At 43.6% G+C, this 16,669-nt stretch overlaps 2 protein-coding genes across 3 annotated transcripts in view; one reads left to right on the forward strand and one right to left on the reverse strand.

The window, feature by feature from the left end:
* The window catches only part of clpb (ClpB family mitochondrial disaggregase), a 53,164-nt gene extending 41,213 nt beyond the window's left edge, over positions 1-11,951 (reverse strand). For both annotated transcript variants that reach the window (XR_013964602.1, XM_080772192.1), the window contains exons 1-3: positions 11,264-11,951; positions 10,261-10,312; positions 6,002-6,088 (exon numbers count right to left, since the gene is read on the reverse strand). Coding sequence is in view for 1 of the 2 variants with exons in the window: in XM_080772192.1 (XP_080628318.1) it covers positions 6,002-6,088; positions 10,261-10,312; positions 11,264-11,762 (638 nt within the window). In the remaining variant the exon portion in view is untranslated. The remainder of the gene's footprint in view (positions 1-6,001; positions 6,089-10,260; positions 10,313-11,263) is intronic.
* LOC308321523 (myelin-associated neurite-outgrowth inhibitor-like) overlaps positions 1-16,669 on the forward strand; it is a 395,831-nt gene that overhangs the window by 283,496 nt on the left and 95,666 nt on the right. The gene's annotated exons all lie outside the window — the stretch shown is intronic.

Below are 16,669 nucleotides of genomic sequence, written 5' to 3' on the forward strand. Positions count from 1 at the left end.
ACTTTGTTTAGGACGAGAGACAGAGAGAGAGAGAGAGAGAGAGAGAGAGAGAGAGAGAGAGAGAGAGAGTGACCAGCCAAACTAATTTGCGGCTAAACGCAGCGTGTAACGAAGTTAGACAGATTCTTCAGAGAGGATTCGGCCCCAAAAGTTTACATCCTCGCAAACATTACAACATCATTATCTGATTCACTTCAAAACCATTATCTGGTGTTAAAATGAAATCACTTCACTGAAAGCAAACAGAGTTGTTGGCATTTCATCATCATGTGTGGTGTGCAGCAACTCCCACTGACAAGTGTTGCCAGCACTGTGTCAGTGAAAGTTTCTATAAGGCCAAGTTGAAGTGAATGGGCAAGTTGAAAAACGTTGCAAAACGTTAACCAAGGACCTCCACATTGACCCCCATCTGAAAGGGTTTTGTGCAAAGGAACCCCAGAAGAGAAGATTTGCGTTTCAAGACACTTTCACACATGTTAAAAAATAGCAGAAGTACAAGCTTGCAGCACGACACAATGTGACTCGCTGTGAACTTGTATATCTGCTATTGAATACCGTCCGAATGTATAAAATATATATATATATATTGAAATTTATTTCCTTTAGAGGATAGCCCCTTGAGATGTATCATCTCGTTTTAGAGGGGGTCCTCATATGGATGGAGTTAACATTACTGTGATGCTATATTAACTAATTTTGTTGGGGACTCCCTGGAAGAGGGAAGCTGGCAAATGGCAGCTGAGCATGGCGAGGTATAAATAAGACCCTTGATCAGCCCAAGAGGAGTAAAGAGGAGGAGCTGTTATCAGAAATGATTAGAATCGGGTGAGCTTGGGAGGAGTTATCAGGTAGATTGGAGATAAGTGATAGATAAGTGAGGGAGGAGATCGTTATCTGGCGTGGTCTTCCCTCATGAACTTACAATGTTCCAACTACAGTTTATTTAGAGGGTAAATGTGTGCATTTTAGCATTTTTACTTTTAGACCATCTTTAAAACTCTAAACAGCACTCCACAGAACTACAGTAGCGCTTCCTACAGGCTCTGGGCTACAGATAAACAGTAGTACCAGCCAGGGTGTCCCTGAAGAACGTCTGAAGCCTAAATGATTTAATCAAGCTTGTTAAATGTACACCTGCAGTTTAAAGTTTACCAACAACATTTGGCTGGTGTTGATTTCCCATCCTGCCCCGGGGCAACGGCGGGGAGGTGTAGCCACTTCCGTCCCCCTGGTCAGAAGGACACCTGAGCTGAGCTGAGCTGACCGGCCCGGCCTATCTGACCACCTGTCCCAGACACTAGCCCTCACTTGACCCTGCTCACCTGTCCCACACCTGGGGTCAGTGAGCACCACCTTTAACCACTCAAACAAACCCTTAAATAAATCGTTGAACGGAGTCCCACAGGGGTCTAACTATGCTAGGCCCACTCCTGTTGTCCCTCTATGCCACATCTCGTCAACGAGGTCACAACGGTGGGATCAAAATGAAATCAGGAGAAAGGACCCCATGAAGACCTTCTTTTCAGCTCGAGTTCCAGTTCCAATTGCATTACTTCAAATGTCTTGTTAATTATGTATCCTGTAAGAGAGGTATCTCTCTTTATAGGATGAACACATGTGCTGTTTACTAAATACCTGGAGAGACGAGGACTTGGTTACTGAACGAACACTTGGAATGTAGAGCTACAGTATTTAACACTTATTTTAACACTTGCAGTGCCTAAGTGAAAGTGCTCGTCAGATCTACATTTGCATACTGTCAAAAAGGATAAATCGCAAACAAAGCTTGAGAGCGTACTGTATCTCTCTCCATTGTGGTCCTTTAACGGTGTCTGAAAGCACCTACATTATTTGGTCAAACGTTCTTGATCTCACCAATTTACCTCCCAGACAGCCATGTGTGACAGGATTGTATCGAATACTGCCCATACCCAGAGCTATTCTCCCTCCATTTATCCAGGATCATCCCCGTATCAAGCTCATAATCCCACTCCACATGCTTAATGTATGCCCCGCCGCACGGTGATGCCGTGCGCCGCAAATAGCAGACCTACAAGATCGCATCACATATCGCAGAAGCGATGTATGAGCTTGTAAGTCTGCTAAATGATCATACGACAAAGTATTCATCGGGGTACAGCCGCACTCTCGCTCTCCACAGGAAAAACATTATTCACGTCCTCTCTCTTCTTCCCAACGAGACTCACCCCGCCCTCCACACCACCCCAGGGAGTCGCTCGGCTGGCCAGTCGGAACGGTCAACAGGCGTCACACTCGGCTGAGTGTTCATTGTGCACGTGAATGTGTGGAGGGAGGGACGGAGAGGGAAGATGGAGATGGGTATTGTTGTGTAAGAGAGTGTCAACAGTGGGCCGAGCCCTGCGCCTCCCCAGACCTAGCTCTACATCAAAGTTAAGCAAACACACACCCAGTGTTGGGGAGTATTAAGCTACATGTAGCTGAGCTACGTAGCTTAGCTACATTTTGCTGTAGCTTGTGGTATTTTAGCTACATTCATATTTGTGTACCTCGTCAAGTAGCTCAGCTACTTTTTGGGTCATTTTTTGTAGCTTAGCTACTCAAGTTACAAGCTACAATTTTGGGTCTCCCAGAGGGGAGCAGGGGTCTCCCAGAGGGGAGGAGGGGTCTCCCAGAGGGGAGCAGGGTGGGGGGGTCTCCCAGAGGAGAGCAGGGGGAGGAGGGGTCTCCCAGAGGGGAGCAGGGTGGGAGGAGGGGTCTCCCAGAGGAGAGCAGGGGGAGGAGGGGTCTCCCAGAGGGGAGCAGGGTGGGAGGGGTCTCCCAGAGGGGAGCAGGGTGGGAGGGGTCTCCCAGAGGGGAGCAGGGTGGGAGGGGTCTCCCAGAGGGGAGCAGGGGTCTCCCAGAGGGGAGGAGGGGTCTCCCGCATGTACATTCTCAATTTAACGCTGAAAAATAAAAAGTAGCTGAGCTACTTTTCCTATGTAGCTGTAGCTTTACAAGCTACATTTCTCCAGGGGTAGCTATGTAGCTTGATCAAGCTACTGCCATGGTGAGCTACTTGTAGCTTTACAAGCTACGCTTTCAAAGTAACTTCCCCAACACTGCACACACCCCTAATTCTCTCTCTCTCTCTCTCTCTCTCTCTCTCTCACGCACCCACGCACCCACGCACGCACGCTAATTAGATTTATGGTAGGACTCATTTGCGTAACTGTAAATGTAAGTGGAGGAGCAGGGCATTCCCTTTCTTTAGCATTTTCAGCGCTTCCGTTAAGGGGCAAGAATTAATAAATCGAATCGTCACAATAATCAATAACTCAATAACATAATCGACTAATATCTATACCCATTTTGGGCATGTCATTATAGGCAAAAGGTCTCAAACAATGTCAAACAATAAAAAAAAATGCCAATCTGCTCCTGTTGGGAGCTTGCAGATTTGCTTAATTCGATGAATCAAAACAGTCTATAGCCTCTATGCAGCCCTAATGGTTGGTGTGCACCAACAGAGACTGTAAACCAACTGTCCTATCATGTCTGAGAGCTCACAGGTTCGATTCCCGCCCCGCCTACAGCCAACTATTGTCACATGATTGTGGAACAAAATCACGTTGAGCCCCCGCCATCCGTCCGCTCACTGAAAGTCACTATGTATAACAGCGTCAGCTAAACGCCTAAAATGTGTAATGCAATATAAAATGTATAATGCAATATAAAAACGGCGCTGCGGTTTGAATCCCCTACCTCTCCTGACACATTCATCAGGAAAATAGAAATGCAAGAGGTGAGAATCATTCAGCACAGAGACAGCCAGCCAGCCGCTGGTGACACGGCAGCAACGGGCTGGAGCTCCTTCATGACTTATGGTTCCATGGCTTTTCACTTATCGCCAGCAAATAAAGTTGTGTGTGACTGAGTAATAGACAGTTGGCCTGCAAGATATTTGGTATAAATTCGAGAGAAACGTCTCTGTGTGTGTGTGTGTGTGTGTGTGTGTGTGTGTGTGTGTGTGTGTGTGTGTGTGTGTGAGTGATGTGCGTGGACCGGTGTTCTGTCTTCCCTGCAGCAGTGAGGGCTCACTGGGGGTTTGGAGAACACAAGAGTGTCACTGCCTTGCTGAGTTATAGCACTCATAACACACACACACACCACTGGAGCATTGGCACGTACATGCCGAGAATGCATTTGGGTGCACACATGCACCACAAAACACACGCACGCACAGTCTCACACACGCGTGCAGTCACACACACACATACACACACAAACACACACACAGGCTATAATTCAACTTTGAACTACACACAAGGTACACATATACGTCAAACATCAGCAGACAATATGAACACACAGTCTGAGGCTGAGTCAATGACCACACGGCCTTGATACTATCAAGGTGAACGTATTGACGGTGAGAGAGATGCTTATAGGAGGATGGCTTGTGTCACAATAAAACCATGTGATCAAGATCACGCTAATACAAATAAATTAAAAAGAGGTTAGCTATTTAGAAATCATTGAGCATTATCCTCATAAATACACGGTGCTATATTGTCAACGACATTAATTCTGTCACATGTGTGTGTGTGTGTGTGTGTGCGTGCGTGTGTGCTTCAGATTCGGATTAATGAATGGGCGTTTTTATAGATTTTTCACAGATCATGTCCCCAGATTTCAGCTCCTAGGAGCTCCTGGACAACACTGAAGCCACTTGCAGGGTCCTGGTGCAGTATCCTAAAAGCCTATATAAAGAAAAGCCAACCCCGTCTCTCCAAATTGGATTTGGCCCTGGCTTCACCTCGACTCCAGCCTCGGCCCCTCTGTGTTGTGTGTTCTGGGGGCCATGAGGCTAATTAGATTTGTTGGATGGAGGGATGGGATAGAGGGTAAAGACCGTCTGTCAGCCTGAAAGACACACTTTGCACTTCAGAGAGCCAGCGTAGCGACCGTCCGGCGGCTGGGCGGGGTTCAGACAGGCCGGGCCGACCAACGTTCTTGCACATTAATGCACACAAAGAGACAAGGGAGTTGAAGGGACCAAGAGTTGAAATGGTATTTTTGACGCAACATGCTAACACAAATATAACCTGTGTTATGTGCATTGTGCATGGAGTCCGGTGAGATTATTTTATTGGCCATTATTATTTAACGCAAATGTGCACACCGTCGACTCGCACTCGCAGCCAGTCGCCGGATGACATTTTGGGCGTAGTTGTACAAGAGGTCACATTTCCGTTGTCCATTATTTGGTGCTTCAGACTATTTCTGTGCAACACACACTGTGTAGTAAAGGCTGCAGGATACTCCAAACAAAGAATATTGATGTACAGTATATACCAGTAAGACGCACAAACGCGGGAAGCGAACTTATTTTTAAGTTATTATTTTTTTAAGTTAAGTTATTTTTAAGTTAAGTTTTTAACTTAGCCATAACCATATAAGGAGTCCCCAAAGCAGCTATACGTCCAAATATGGAGTGTGTTGCATCAATCACAAACAAATCACTCAGCTCCATATATGGGAACAAAGGGGGGACACGGACACACACACACACAGACAGACAGACAGACATGATCTGCTAGGTCTCATAGTAAGTGCTCACTGCGTTCGCAATGATTATGTCGGGTAAAAAAGGCATTTATTAAATATACAGTATATAATTGAATTGCAATTGTTGAATAATTAGGCTTAACGCACACCAATTATCTCTCCAAAAAATATTTTGTTGTGTCTATAATCAACAAAATGCCATATACAGACAACTACAGCATAATGCATAAGTCAACTCTCCAACCCCTAAACCTAACCTCGAAATGCCTAATAATAACCCCAACCAGAATCGTTACCGAATTGTAAATCCAAATAAAAAAACAACCATTTTTCTTGTGAGGACTGAGGACCAAGGAAATTGTCCTCACAATGTCTATTCATCAAATTCCACTAGTGGGGACATTTGGCAGCCACAAGTATAGCGATACCAGTACGAATGAACGAATGCGTGCACACACACACACACACACACCTGTGCTGTTTGTTCATAGCAGCCACCATGAGAGCGGTCCAGCCCAGTCGGTGTCGGTGGTTGGGGTCTACGCTCTCCTTCACCAGCCTGATTGGGGGGGGGGAAACAAAAAACAACGTGCGATTAGGAGTTCATATCACATGTTTAACAGTGTGAACACTAGCCTCCCTATTCTGTCTGGGCATGTCATTATAGCACGCTGATATACCCCAAAAATAGCCAGTCTACAGGCTGTAGATGGGCTATCTTCAGTGTAAAGATGTGGTGTTGCGGGGGAGGACATTAAAAAAAATATGACCCCTCTGAAGTGAGTGGTGCTGTACTCAGTACAGTGTACTGTACTGTCCTCCTCCCTGGCCTCGGTGTGTGTGTGTGTGTGTGTGTGTGTGTGTCCGTGTGTCGCTGCTCAACAGTGCCATCTTCTGTGCTCATACATACTGTACACACACACGCACATACACACAAAGTCACGTAATAAGAGTGGGTAGCACCACTCAAAATCGACATCACTTCATGTCAATCACGTTTGCACAGTTGCGAAGGTTTTTTCGGACCAGTGTCGATTGTATCTGTTTTCCGTAGCCTACTACTTTTGGGTCTGCAAAACGCAGCGAAAAGCACCAGTGTGCAATCACATTAGTACCGTAGTTAAAGTACTCATCTAAGAATGACACTGAAACAATTTCAGCATTTATTTTGGAGTTTATGACATGAACTACAAAAACATGTCTCTGACCGAATTGTTTTCGGCACACTAGCATAAACATATACAGTAAAAAAATCCTACATGATAAATGACTTTAAATGATCACAGACGATTTGACTGTGTATAGCTTGTTTCCTGCAAAGCGAACACATGGCCAGTAGTCACATGACAACTACTTCACTTTATGTGTGTCTGTAGGCCAGGTGTGTGTTCAATTCAGTGCCTACGGGCATAGAGACCAGGCTTGATACAGTGTCTGATATACTGTCCATGCATACACACATGCCGGTCCGTCTGTCCTGGGTTGAAGCAGACAGACAGTGTTTACAGTCAACAGAGGCCTTGGGGGGGGGGGGGGGGGGGGGTCTGTCTGAAACTGAACTCCGATCAGAATTTAGGGATGCAACAGTTAATTAAAATAAACGATTAAATCGATTATTAAAATAAAATAAAACTGATGATTGAAAAATGTGTAATCAATCTCTAATTGGGGAATGTCATTATAGGTGAAAAGTACATTTTAAAAAGTCTTAAATTGTTAAAATAGCCAATCTAAATCTATATGTTCTTTTTCTACTTAAAACTAACATGAACAAATGTAGCGCAAAGTAGGAATCTCATTTACGAGCGTGCGTGCGGGTATGCGTGCATGTGTCTCACAGAACCATTGTTTACTTGTCCTGAGCGCCTGGTAAAAGAAAGTTTTTGCCCTTGAGGCTTTTGGGGCCGCTGGAACAATGGCTTGCAAAAAGAAAAATCTGAACGTAGATTTCTGACCCTTACGGGTCCAATTGGTTCCATTTGTCCACTCCCAGAGTAAAACCGACACTGGGGATTTTTTTTACAGACTCACTTCAGGTGTCACCGGAGGAGAAGTGGCTCTGTGACAGCTGCCAGGGGGTCCCCAGTAAAAACAAGAGCTCTATAGCGTCTGGTCCGACACTCCTCTGCCACCATAACACACGGAAGCGGAGCACTTAACACATCTGTGTCCGTCTCTGTGGATGAGTGCCCCCTCACCTTGACCATCTGCTGCACCCCGACCCCGTCAGGTAACACAACACCCACGACACCAACGCAGACGCACTCTGATACGCAGAGATGGCAGTGTGAGGCCCTCTGTCTCAGTGACTCACATGCACCTATGGCTGTGTGTGTGTGTGTGTGTGTGTGTGTGTGTGTGTGTGTGTGTGTGTGTGTGTGTGTGTGTGTGTGTGTGTGTGAGATACTTTCAAGATTCACATTAGGGCTGCAACTACAGCTTATTTTGTTAGGATTAAACCATCGATTATGTTTTTGATTAATGGAATAATCAAACTCTTCTGACGATTTTTTTTAAACTTTTTGCATGCCCAAAATAGGCATAGATTATTAATCATTGATTTTATTCAATCATCGATTATCGATCATTTTTTATAATCAAATAAATCCTTAGTTCAATGAACTGTTGCACCCCTACCATCAAATTGCTTTATTTTCCTTTTTTATTTTGGGGGAAAAAAACAAAAAGTATGTATTTTTCTTCCTTTTATATCTTCTCTTCTGGGGTTCCCAGACACAAAACGTTTTCAGATGGAGGTCCACGCCCAAATAAGTACATACTGTATTCATTTGGGGGTCCTTGAAATTAAATACAAATCAGACCTGTCTGAAGTGAGTGGTTCAAAAAATGCAGCTTCCCATCATGCACCTGTGCACAGTGTTAAGCTCAACAGTGCCATCTGTTGGTACCCTAAACATACATACAGACAGACAGACATAGCTGGGCATTGGAGTGGCTGCACCCTATGCTTACACCACTCAGAAGTTTGATAACCACTGATCCATCAGTACAAGCTCACAGCACATAGCAAATAGCAACACATTGAGTGAGCCTACCATAGGCCCCTGTGGGACTCCAGTCAACTGAGGTTTGTAAGGTGAATGCTATACCATTGTCAGCTTACATGTTTACCTTGGGCTACAGATACAGGATTTGTATGCAAGTGGTAGTGCACCGGATGAATGAATAGGTACTGTAGGTCTTAAGGATATCGTTGCTTATCTTCAGTTCAGTCAATATTTTAACTGTGTATTTTTCATACATTTATGATCGTCACACAAAAGCATCACAAGTAGCAGATCCAGATGTTATGGGTACCTAATTTCATTATTCTATATTGTCTAACTGTAAAACGTTATTCTTGTGTCCTTTCTGTTCATTATAGGAAAATAAAAAATTGAAAACATATCATCAAGCTTCCTCACCCCTTTGCTCATGCTCCTGTGAACTAGGGATGCACACACACACACACACACACACACACACACACACACACACACACACACACACACACACAGTTGAAGCAGTGAAACCAGAGGAGAGTGAGTGTGATTTGAGAGAGGCTGAGAACAGTGTAGGGGTCTAACAGTTAAACAAACTGATTTAATCGATTGTTTAAAGAAATTATTTGAATAAAATCATCGATTTGGGGCGAAGGAATTGAAAGATGTAAACCATCAAATTGATAGAAATCAAGATGCATTAAGGAAATGTCAACTTAAGCTAAGTCCCTGTTACAATGTTCCCTCATCATCATCATCATCCAATTTATCAGTTACAGTCAATGTGTTTCCGTCTCTTTGACAGTCCAACAACTCCCTCTACTGGCCGTCAGAGCAATGACTGGCACAGTAGTTTTTCCTTGATTGTGTCTAAACCCCAACATTTAACTTCACTAAAGCTATGCCTAAACCTAGCCCTAGTAAACTCACGAACACTTTATCCAAACCTTAACCTCACAGAAATAATGCCTAAACCTAACCTCACTCAAAACCCCATCCACCTGGGAGAAACACCAGGAAAAGAGACTCTACTGACTATCCGGACCGGACTGGAAGAGCCTCTTTCTTTGGTGTTTCGCCCGAGCGGGCCGCAAACTTATATGCCTGATCGTGCTTTTGCGGCTGCGGGCACCAAGCTCTGGAACATGCTGCCCCTCCATATTAGATCTGGCGAGTCAATTAGGGCTTTTAACTCCCTCCTCAAAATTAATCTGTTCTCCCTCGCCTTTAACTGCACCTGATTTACCTGTATATTGATTTCCTGCTCTGTTTTATATTTTATTGTCTCTTTTTTCATTGTTTTATATTGCTATGCTCTACTGTCTTTTTTTTCTCTGTTCAGCACTTGGGTCAGCCTTGGCTGTTGTAATAAAGTTTGATTTGATTTGATTTGATTTGAACTCTAACCTCATTAAAACTATGCCTAAAACTAACCTTAACCTCGCATAAACTATGCCTGCCCTAAACCTAACCTCAAAACCACGCCCACTTGGGAAAATCACTTGAAAAGAGGTTTTTGGATCTCTGCCCACTTAGTGTATTGCTTCATTTACGCTCGCTCTGTGGAAATAGACGATCCTACATGAGAAGACAACTGCAGTTGGTTCAGAATGCTGCTGCTCGAGTCCTTATTATGGTCAATTAAATTAAATATATTAGTGCAAGCACACCGACTTTATGCGAGTGTTGTAGATGTGTTATACAGTAGATAACAGTAAAGTAATAATACCTGGCTATATCCTGAGCATTGTTGATCCGCGCTGCCTCCAGAAGTGCATCACCTGGGGAAAACAAAGCAACAGTTAGACACAAAACACACATCTTTTTATGTTCAACCTCCAGGCCCTGTATACTTTTCTATTTTACAGAATTGTTATAATTTTCAGATGTTAGAATCACATGCTTGTGTGTAGATTGAATTGCAGTTAGTTATATGATATCACACAAATTGATAAAAGTTTTAATCTGATATATGCTGGTATAATACATTTGTCAGGGTAGATTTTAAATACATGCCCAAACACAAGTGTGGTTCTCAAAGTGTGGTTCAGGGACATCCAGGGGTCCGTGAGGGGGTTTGAGGGAGCCCGGGCGCTAAATTATTGATCGTTACAGGACTAATAATAACAACAACAATAATATATTACAATTTATTTGTAACGCACTTTACATGAAACCTGTGTATAGGAGGGGCTAGTGCCCCTCAAAGAAATCCAGACTTATATGAATAGGTCTGTAACTCTGAAAGTGTGCAAAATGGAACCAAATGGACTGTAAGAGTCCCCATTACAACATAACTTATGGGGATCGATGTGGTTCTCAACCTTTTCAGGTCGTGACACCCCAAAATAATCATACCTTATGGACAAGCACTTATTATAGAATTATATAGAAGTTGAGGCATGCATTACATTTAGTTTTACGTGGTTCCAGATAAACATTGTGCAAATACTAATAGCACATCTACGAGCTGACAACGTTGTGATCTTGTAGATTGTCTATTTTAACTATGTTGGCATCCTTCCTTTATTATTTGACTATTTGGCCAATGTTTGATCAGTAGCCTATTTGTAGTAGGCTACACTTTGTTGATAACTTGTTACTTGATGCAGTAATAGTCTTTTATTAGGTATTAACATAGTCTTAGTTAAAAGTCCTTAAATTGAATTGTCACTTTTGTCACAGGCCTATACAAACAAAACTGGTGGGGGCCGGGGTTTGATTTGGTCTACCTTTGTTGTCAGAGTCTTTCTTCAGGCAGAAGGCCACAGCAGCAGCAGACAGAACGCCAGCAGATGCAACTCCTCTATATCCACTCCTTCCCCTCTCTCCTCCTCCTCCTCCTCCTCCTCCTCCTCCTCCTCCTCCTCCTCCTCTTCCTCCTTCTGCGTCCCAGTACAGGTTGTTATTGTGCCCTCTGCTGGCCATGGCCGCCCATGAACCACGGCGGTTCTCGAGATTGGAGAGCCACCTAGGGGCCAGGTGGTGGTACTGCACCGTCGGCTGGCTCGTCATAGTGGGACGTTTGTTGTTAGCCTCTTCGGCTAAAATACCCTTTCTGGAGCCCCGGGAGGACCCGCCGGTGAGCACGGCGGCGTGGTGACGGCCCAGGTTCATCTCTGTGCGGCTCGCTGCGATAGCGTCGCCCGTGCCCGTCTGGAGGACGCGGCTGCACGGTGACAGGCTGCGCGACCTTCGCACAAACAGCCTGCCAGGAATCGAGGATAACATGGCGATTAAAGTCACCGAAAATGCGACGGCTGGTCAAAAACCTCGACTTGTCGGTGATTCCGGGTAGTCAATAAGCACCCAGAGATCGGTTCCACTGTGTGAATGTTCCCTTTGGCGACGGTTATTCCACCGTTTTCACGATTCTGATAGAACCATTAAGGTCCCACCAGTCAAAACGACAACAACCGCAGTGGCGGAGCACAGCGTGGATGTCACTAGAACGCGCGGTGCACTGTGGGAAACGTAGTTTTCTTCCCGGCCAGCAGTTTCCTCATTGTGTGACACCTAAACAACTGTATGCCAGCATTGAGCATCTTTTGCTTTCATTTTCAGTTCACCTCTCATAAACGCACATTGTGTTTGCTCTTTGCTGTACGGGTAACGGGCAGTCACAATGGAAACAGAGCATTTGTTAGCATGATTTACGGACGGTTTATGCATGAGTGTTTTCTCAAACAGAGTCAGAGACCATCAAAATGACTTTTAAAAGGAACCGGGCTGCAATTTGAAGCAGCTATAGGTCTATTTGGAAACATACGTCTAATAGATAAATAGTGATGGACGGTGGACATCTCCTCTCCTCTGTATAGTTAACTTTACACATTAAGCACCCATCCATATGATCCATCCATTGTCGAAAACTGTCTTGTGCCATGGAATGTTAGGAAAGTCCACCATCTTGTGACAAAGCAGACACACTACATATACCATTATGTTGCCAATTGCCATCACCTTACTGACTGACAAGACTGCATATCATGCAGTTTCAACTACATTCTAATTCAGATATGTTTAATAGGCCTACACATCGTTCCCAGCCTTAATTGCGTATAGGCGTAGCAGCTACTATAACATTCTCAATGCTAATTTCCCATTGTACATAATAGGCTATGTTTGTATGGAATTTCACACGTAGTGGTGACGTCACGTTACCGACCGGGATCCGCGCCATGCACGTGGGGTTTGTTTTCGTTCCCGTTTGACAGCAGTTGCGTCGCACGTGTTGCTAGCTGGTTGCTATGGTTGCGCGTGTCACCACACATCATACATACTACATATGGTCATGATGACTCATCATAAACAAATCAGAACTTACAGAGTGTGACGTGGAGGTGACGTTGCAGAATGTGGCCCCATAAAGGCATGCAGATCACAGGCACTTCATGCAGAGACTCAGGACATTATTCCACCTGTAGGCTACAGCAGATGAATATGACTCCATGGATTTAACTGGAGACAGCAGCAAGAGGATGAGAGGAGGGGTGAAGCTTGAGGCAGGGCAGCTGAAGAAGGAGGCCGGTGCAGCCGTCCCACTGCAAAAACCTAAGAAGACACGCGGCCGTGTAAAGATAGAATATGAATTCATTGAGAACACGTTAAAGCGACGCAAAACCTTCAGCAAGCGCAAAAATGGCATTATAAACAAGGTCAAACAGCTATTCACTCTGACAGGATCCCAGGTTCTCTTGCTAGTGGCCAGTGAAACGGGACACCTCTACAAATTTGCCACGGACAAGCTCCAGCCCATGTTCACTAGTGAGGCAGGCAAAGACCTGATTCAATCCTGTCTCAAATCACCGCTGAACTCAACAACACCACCCCATGATGAGCCCACGGATGTGAGCGCCACAGCTGCTGCATGCTACAAGGAAGAGATGGACCTCACCTTCCAAGCGTCTGAGTCGGACAGCCTGGGCAACACCAATGACGAATCGAAACCATCTTTCAACAACGTGACCAGCCTACCAGGAACAACTACCACCAGCAGCAGCAGCAATGCCCAGTTCATGCGGCCCACAACCTCCACCATGGAGAGCAGCAGGCTGCAGGTACAACAACAGAGCCAGGCCCTCATCTCCTCCCTGCCCATGGAAGGTCACATGATGTACCCCAGTCTTCCATACACAGTGAAGACATACAACATGTCCCAGGGGCCATGTCACTTGCGAGTGTCACATGAGGAATTGATGGAATTTGCCCTGAACATGCAGCGTCAGTTGGCCAGCGAAAGAGAAAAGGGGGAGTCAACGAAAACACTCCAAAGTGCCCCCTCGGCCTCTACTACTACTACTGTTGTTGAAAGTCAAGCCCAGTGTCATGTGCAACAACCTTTGTGGTGATTCAGTGATTGATTGGTTTCTTAACATGCAGATGCAAGAGAAGAACAAGGCGGAGGCCCAATGCCAAATATATGTGCATACAAAAGACAATACCCCCCTTTTCCTTTGGCCTGCAGGCTATTGGTGGAGATTATTAAAAAAAATTAAAAGTCCTCTTAAATCCTCTTAAACAAACGGCTTGTTGAACCACACCGGATTGGTCACAGGTGAAGAGTCCAGACAAACAACAGCAAAGTGTCTTTCTTGAGCGGTTTTACCAATTTATTATTATCTACTGTATAATACTAGACCGGTGCTCGGCTGTAGAGGACAGAGTCCGATGGATGTTGGAGAATGGAGATCAGATCCATGCCCCACTCAGCTGTGCAATACCCGTTGTACCCATGTCAGAGACTCAGAATACCCGTTCCACCATCTATGTCCCTTTTATGCCCATATATGGAGATTTCTGTATCTGTCTCTGTGTCCCTTTATTCCTATATAGAGTTCTGTGTCAGGCATGCCAAAATATGAAGTCAGAACATGCCAGCTCCATATATGGAGATATAGGGTGATCAGGTCCAGAGCCAGGGCAGAGGATTCTGTCCTGGTTACAGACAACCGGCTATCCGACCGACTCGACACAGGGCACTGCACTCCCTGTGGTAGTGCCCGTGAAGTTGGCGATCCAAGCCCCACCCGGCTATCACGCTATGCAATACCCGTTGTACCCGTGTCAGAGTACCCGTTACACCCATCTTGTCTGTGTCCCTTTTATGCCCATATATGAAGATTTCTGTATCTCTCTGAAGTCTGTCTCTTTTTCCTATATATGGAGTTCTGTGTCAGGCTCAGGCATGCCCAAATATGAAGTGTTGCAATGTCAGAACAGTCCAGCTCCATATATGGAGATATAGGGGTGGTCCAGAGCTTGGGAAGAGGCTTTTGTGCTAGTTCTGGACAGGACAACTGGCTTAGCTTTAAATGCCAAATTAGGCTTATAAACCCTCTTATAAAGACTTATTTTAACCCTCCTCTGAGTGATGCCAAATAGAATATACATATATTTCACTTTTAAAAGTCCATGATTATAGTTAAAATATTTATATAACCAGAAATCAAGCCCTCTAACCATCTTGTTAAAGCAAATATGCATATAGTTCAGTCTGTCTCTTGAATAATTACATTAAATTTGAATTGAATTCAATGAATTCCTTCATAGAGAAATATTTAGCAAATTAAAATGTACATGTTCACAAAATGTTGACCATGAACTTGATTGTGACTTTGACATTTGACCTATTCAGAAGTCAATCATCTCATGATCAACCTGCTTATCTCACCACGTTCCATGAAGTTCTGCCCATCTGTATATAAGGATATATCATATACGTAGGCTATATACAGTAGATTTATGGTAAAAATCACACCTGTGTGTGAAGTGAGTTGCGCCCTTATCATCGTACATCATCATACATCATCTCGTACTGGCCATTCAGAATGCCTGTTGCCTGTGGTTAGCTGATTTGCTCGTTTAAATATGACGTACATTTTCTCTTCAATCTCAATGGTGTTTAATGTTTTGATGTTTAATTTACGTCATATTTAGCGGAATTTTGACCTAATTTATCCGTTCATTGTCAATGGCAAATCTTGAGACGTGTGGGGACAAGATTTAGCGGACATTTGACCTAATTTTTTCATTGTCAATGGCAAATCTTGAGATGTGTGGGGACAAAAGCAGTATATAGGAGGGGCTAGCCCTCAAAAAATGGTTATTATTGACTGAATGTTGTAAGTAGGGTGTTTTCCTGTGAAGTAAAAACTAGTAAGGTAGACTTTGGTTTTGTAACTGCCATTTATATTTGTTATTACCATACTCCAACCATTCCTTTTCAAAAATTATAATCTACAATTCACATACATTCACATCATAGGCTTTGAAGAACACTTGAAAGCATTGGTGGAAAAAAATGTGATCTGGGGCAACCCAACAGCCGAATGGGTAGGACGCGTTCCACATTCCTCAGGCATGCATGGCAGCAAGTGGGTCAGTGACGTGACACCCCAAAAAAAGTGTTTTTTAAAAACCTTTAAATAACAGGAATATAAATGATTTACTTTTGTTCTACTCACTCTCATCTTTATGGAAACATATTTTGTTTTTAGATATTTTATTGGAATCAGAGTTTATTCAGCATGTTGTTGTACTTGTGCCTAAAATCGTCATATGGTGTGACATGACAATAATTGTTTATAAAATGAAAATGGAGTACACCTTTCTTAAGTTGCTCACTTTATCAAAGTCTTTTATCATAACTAACCTGTAATCCACTATAGTTTTGTGAAAATGTATTAAATCTGTATATTATTTCCGTAATCAACACTCAATGTGAGGCCCATGTTATCGGTCTTTCAATATATTTTGTATTTATTGTGACAAAACTTTCTCTAAAATTACACAAATATTTGTGACTCTTCCTTAGACTATTTGCTATGTAATCCATGAACATTAATGGTTTCATCATTAATAAAGGTATGATTTTTTTCACTATTTGGAACGTCACACCAAATTATTTAGTGTCACACCGTATGATCATATCTTCATTTTTCAAAGCAAACTGTGTTTTAACCTACTTATTAGTGAGTACTGAACTTTACAGATTGATTTAACAATTACTCAGGAAAAACAGCAACAGGAAAATTGCTTTAACATTGAATAACATGGCAATGACTGAATAAAACGAAATTAAACACAATTTATTGTGGATAGTTGCAGATTTTAGGTGAAAATGTTTAAAACAAATG

Source organism: Protomyctophum bolini (assembly GCF_963924005.1).
Source record: "Protomyctophum bolini genome assembly, chromosome: 9".
Lineage (NCBI taxonomy): Eukaryota > Metazoa > Chordata > Actinopteri > Myctophiformes > Myctophidae > Protomyctophum > Protomyctophum bolini.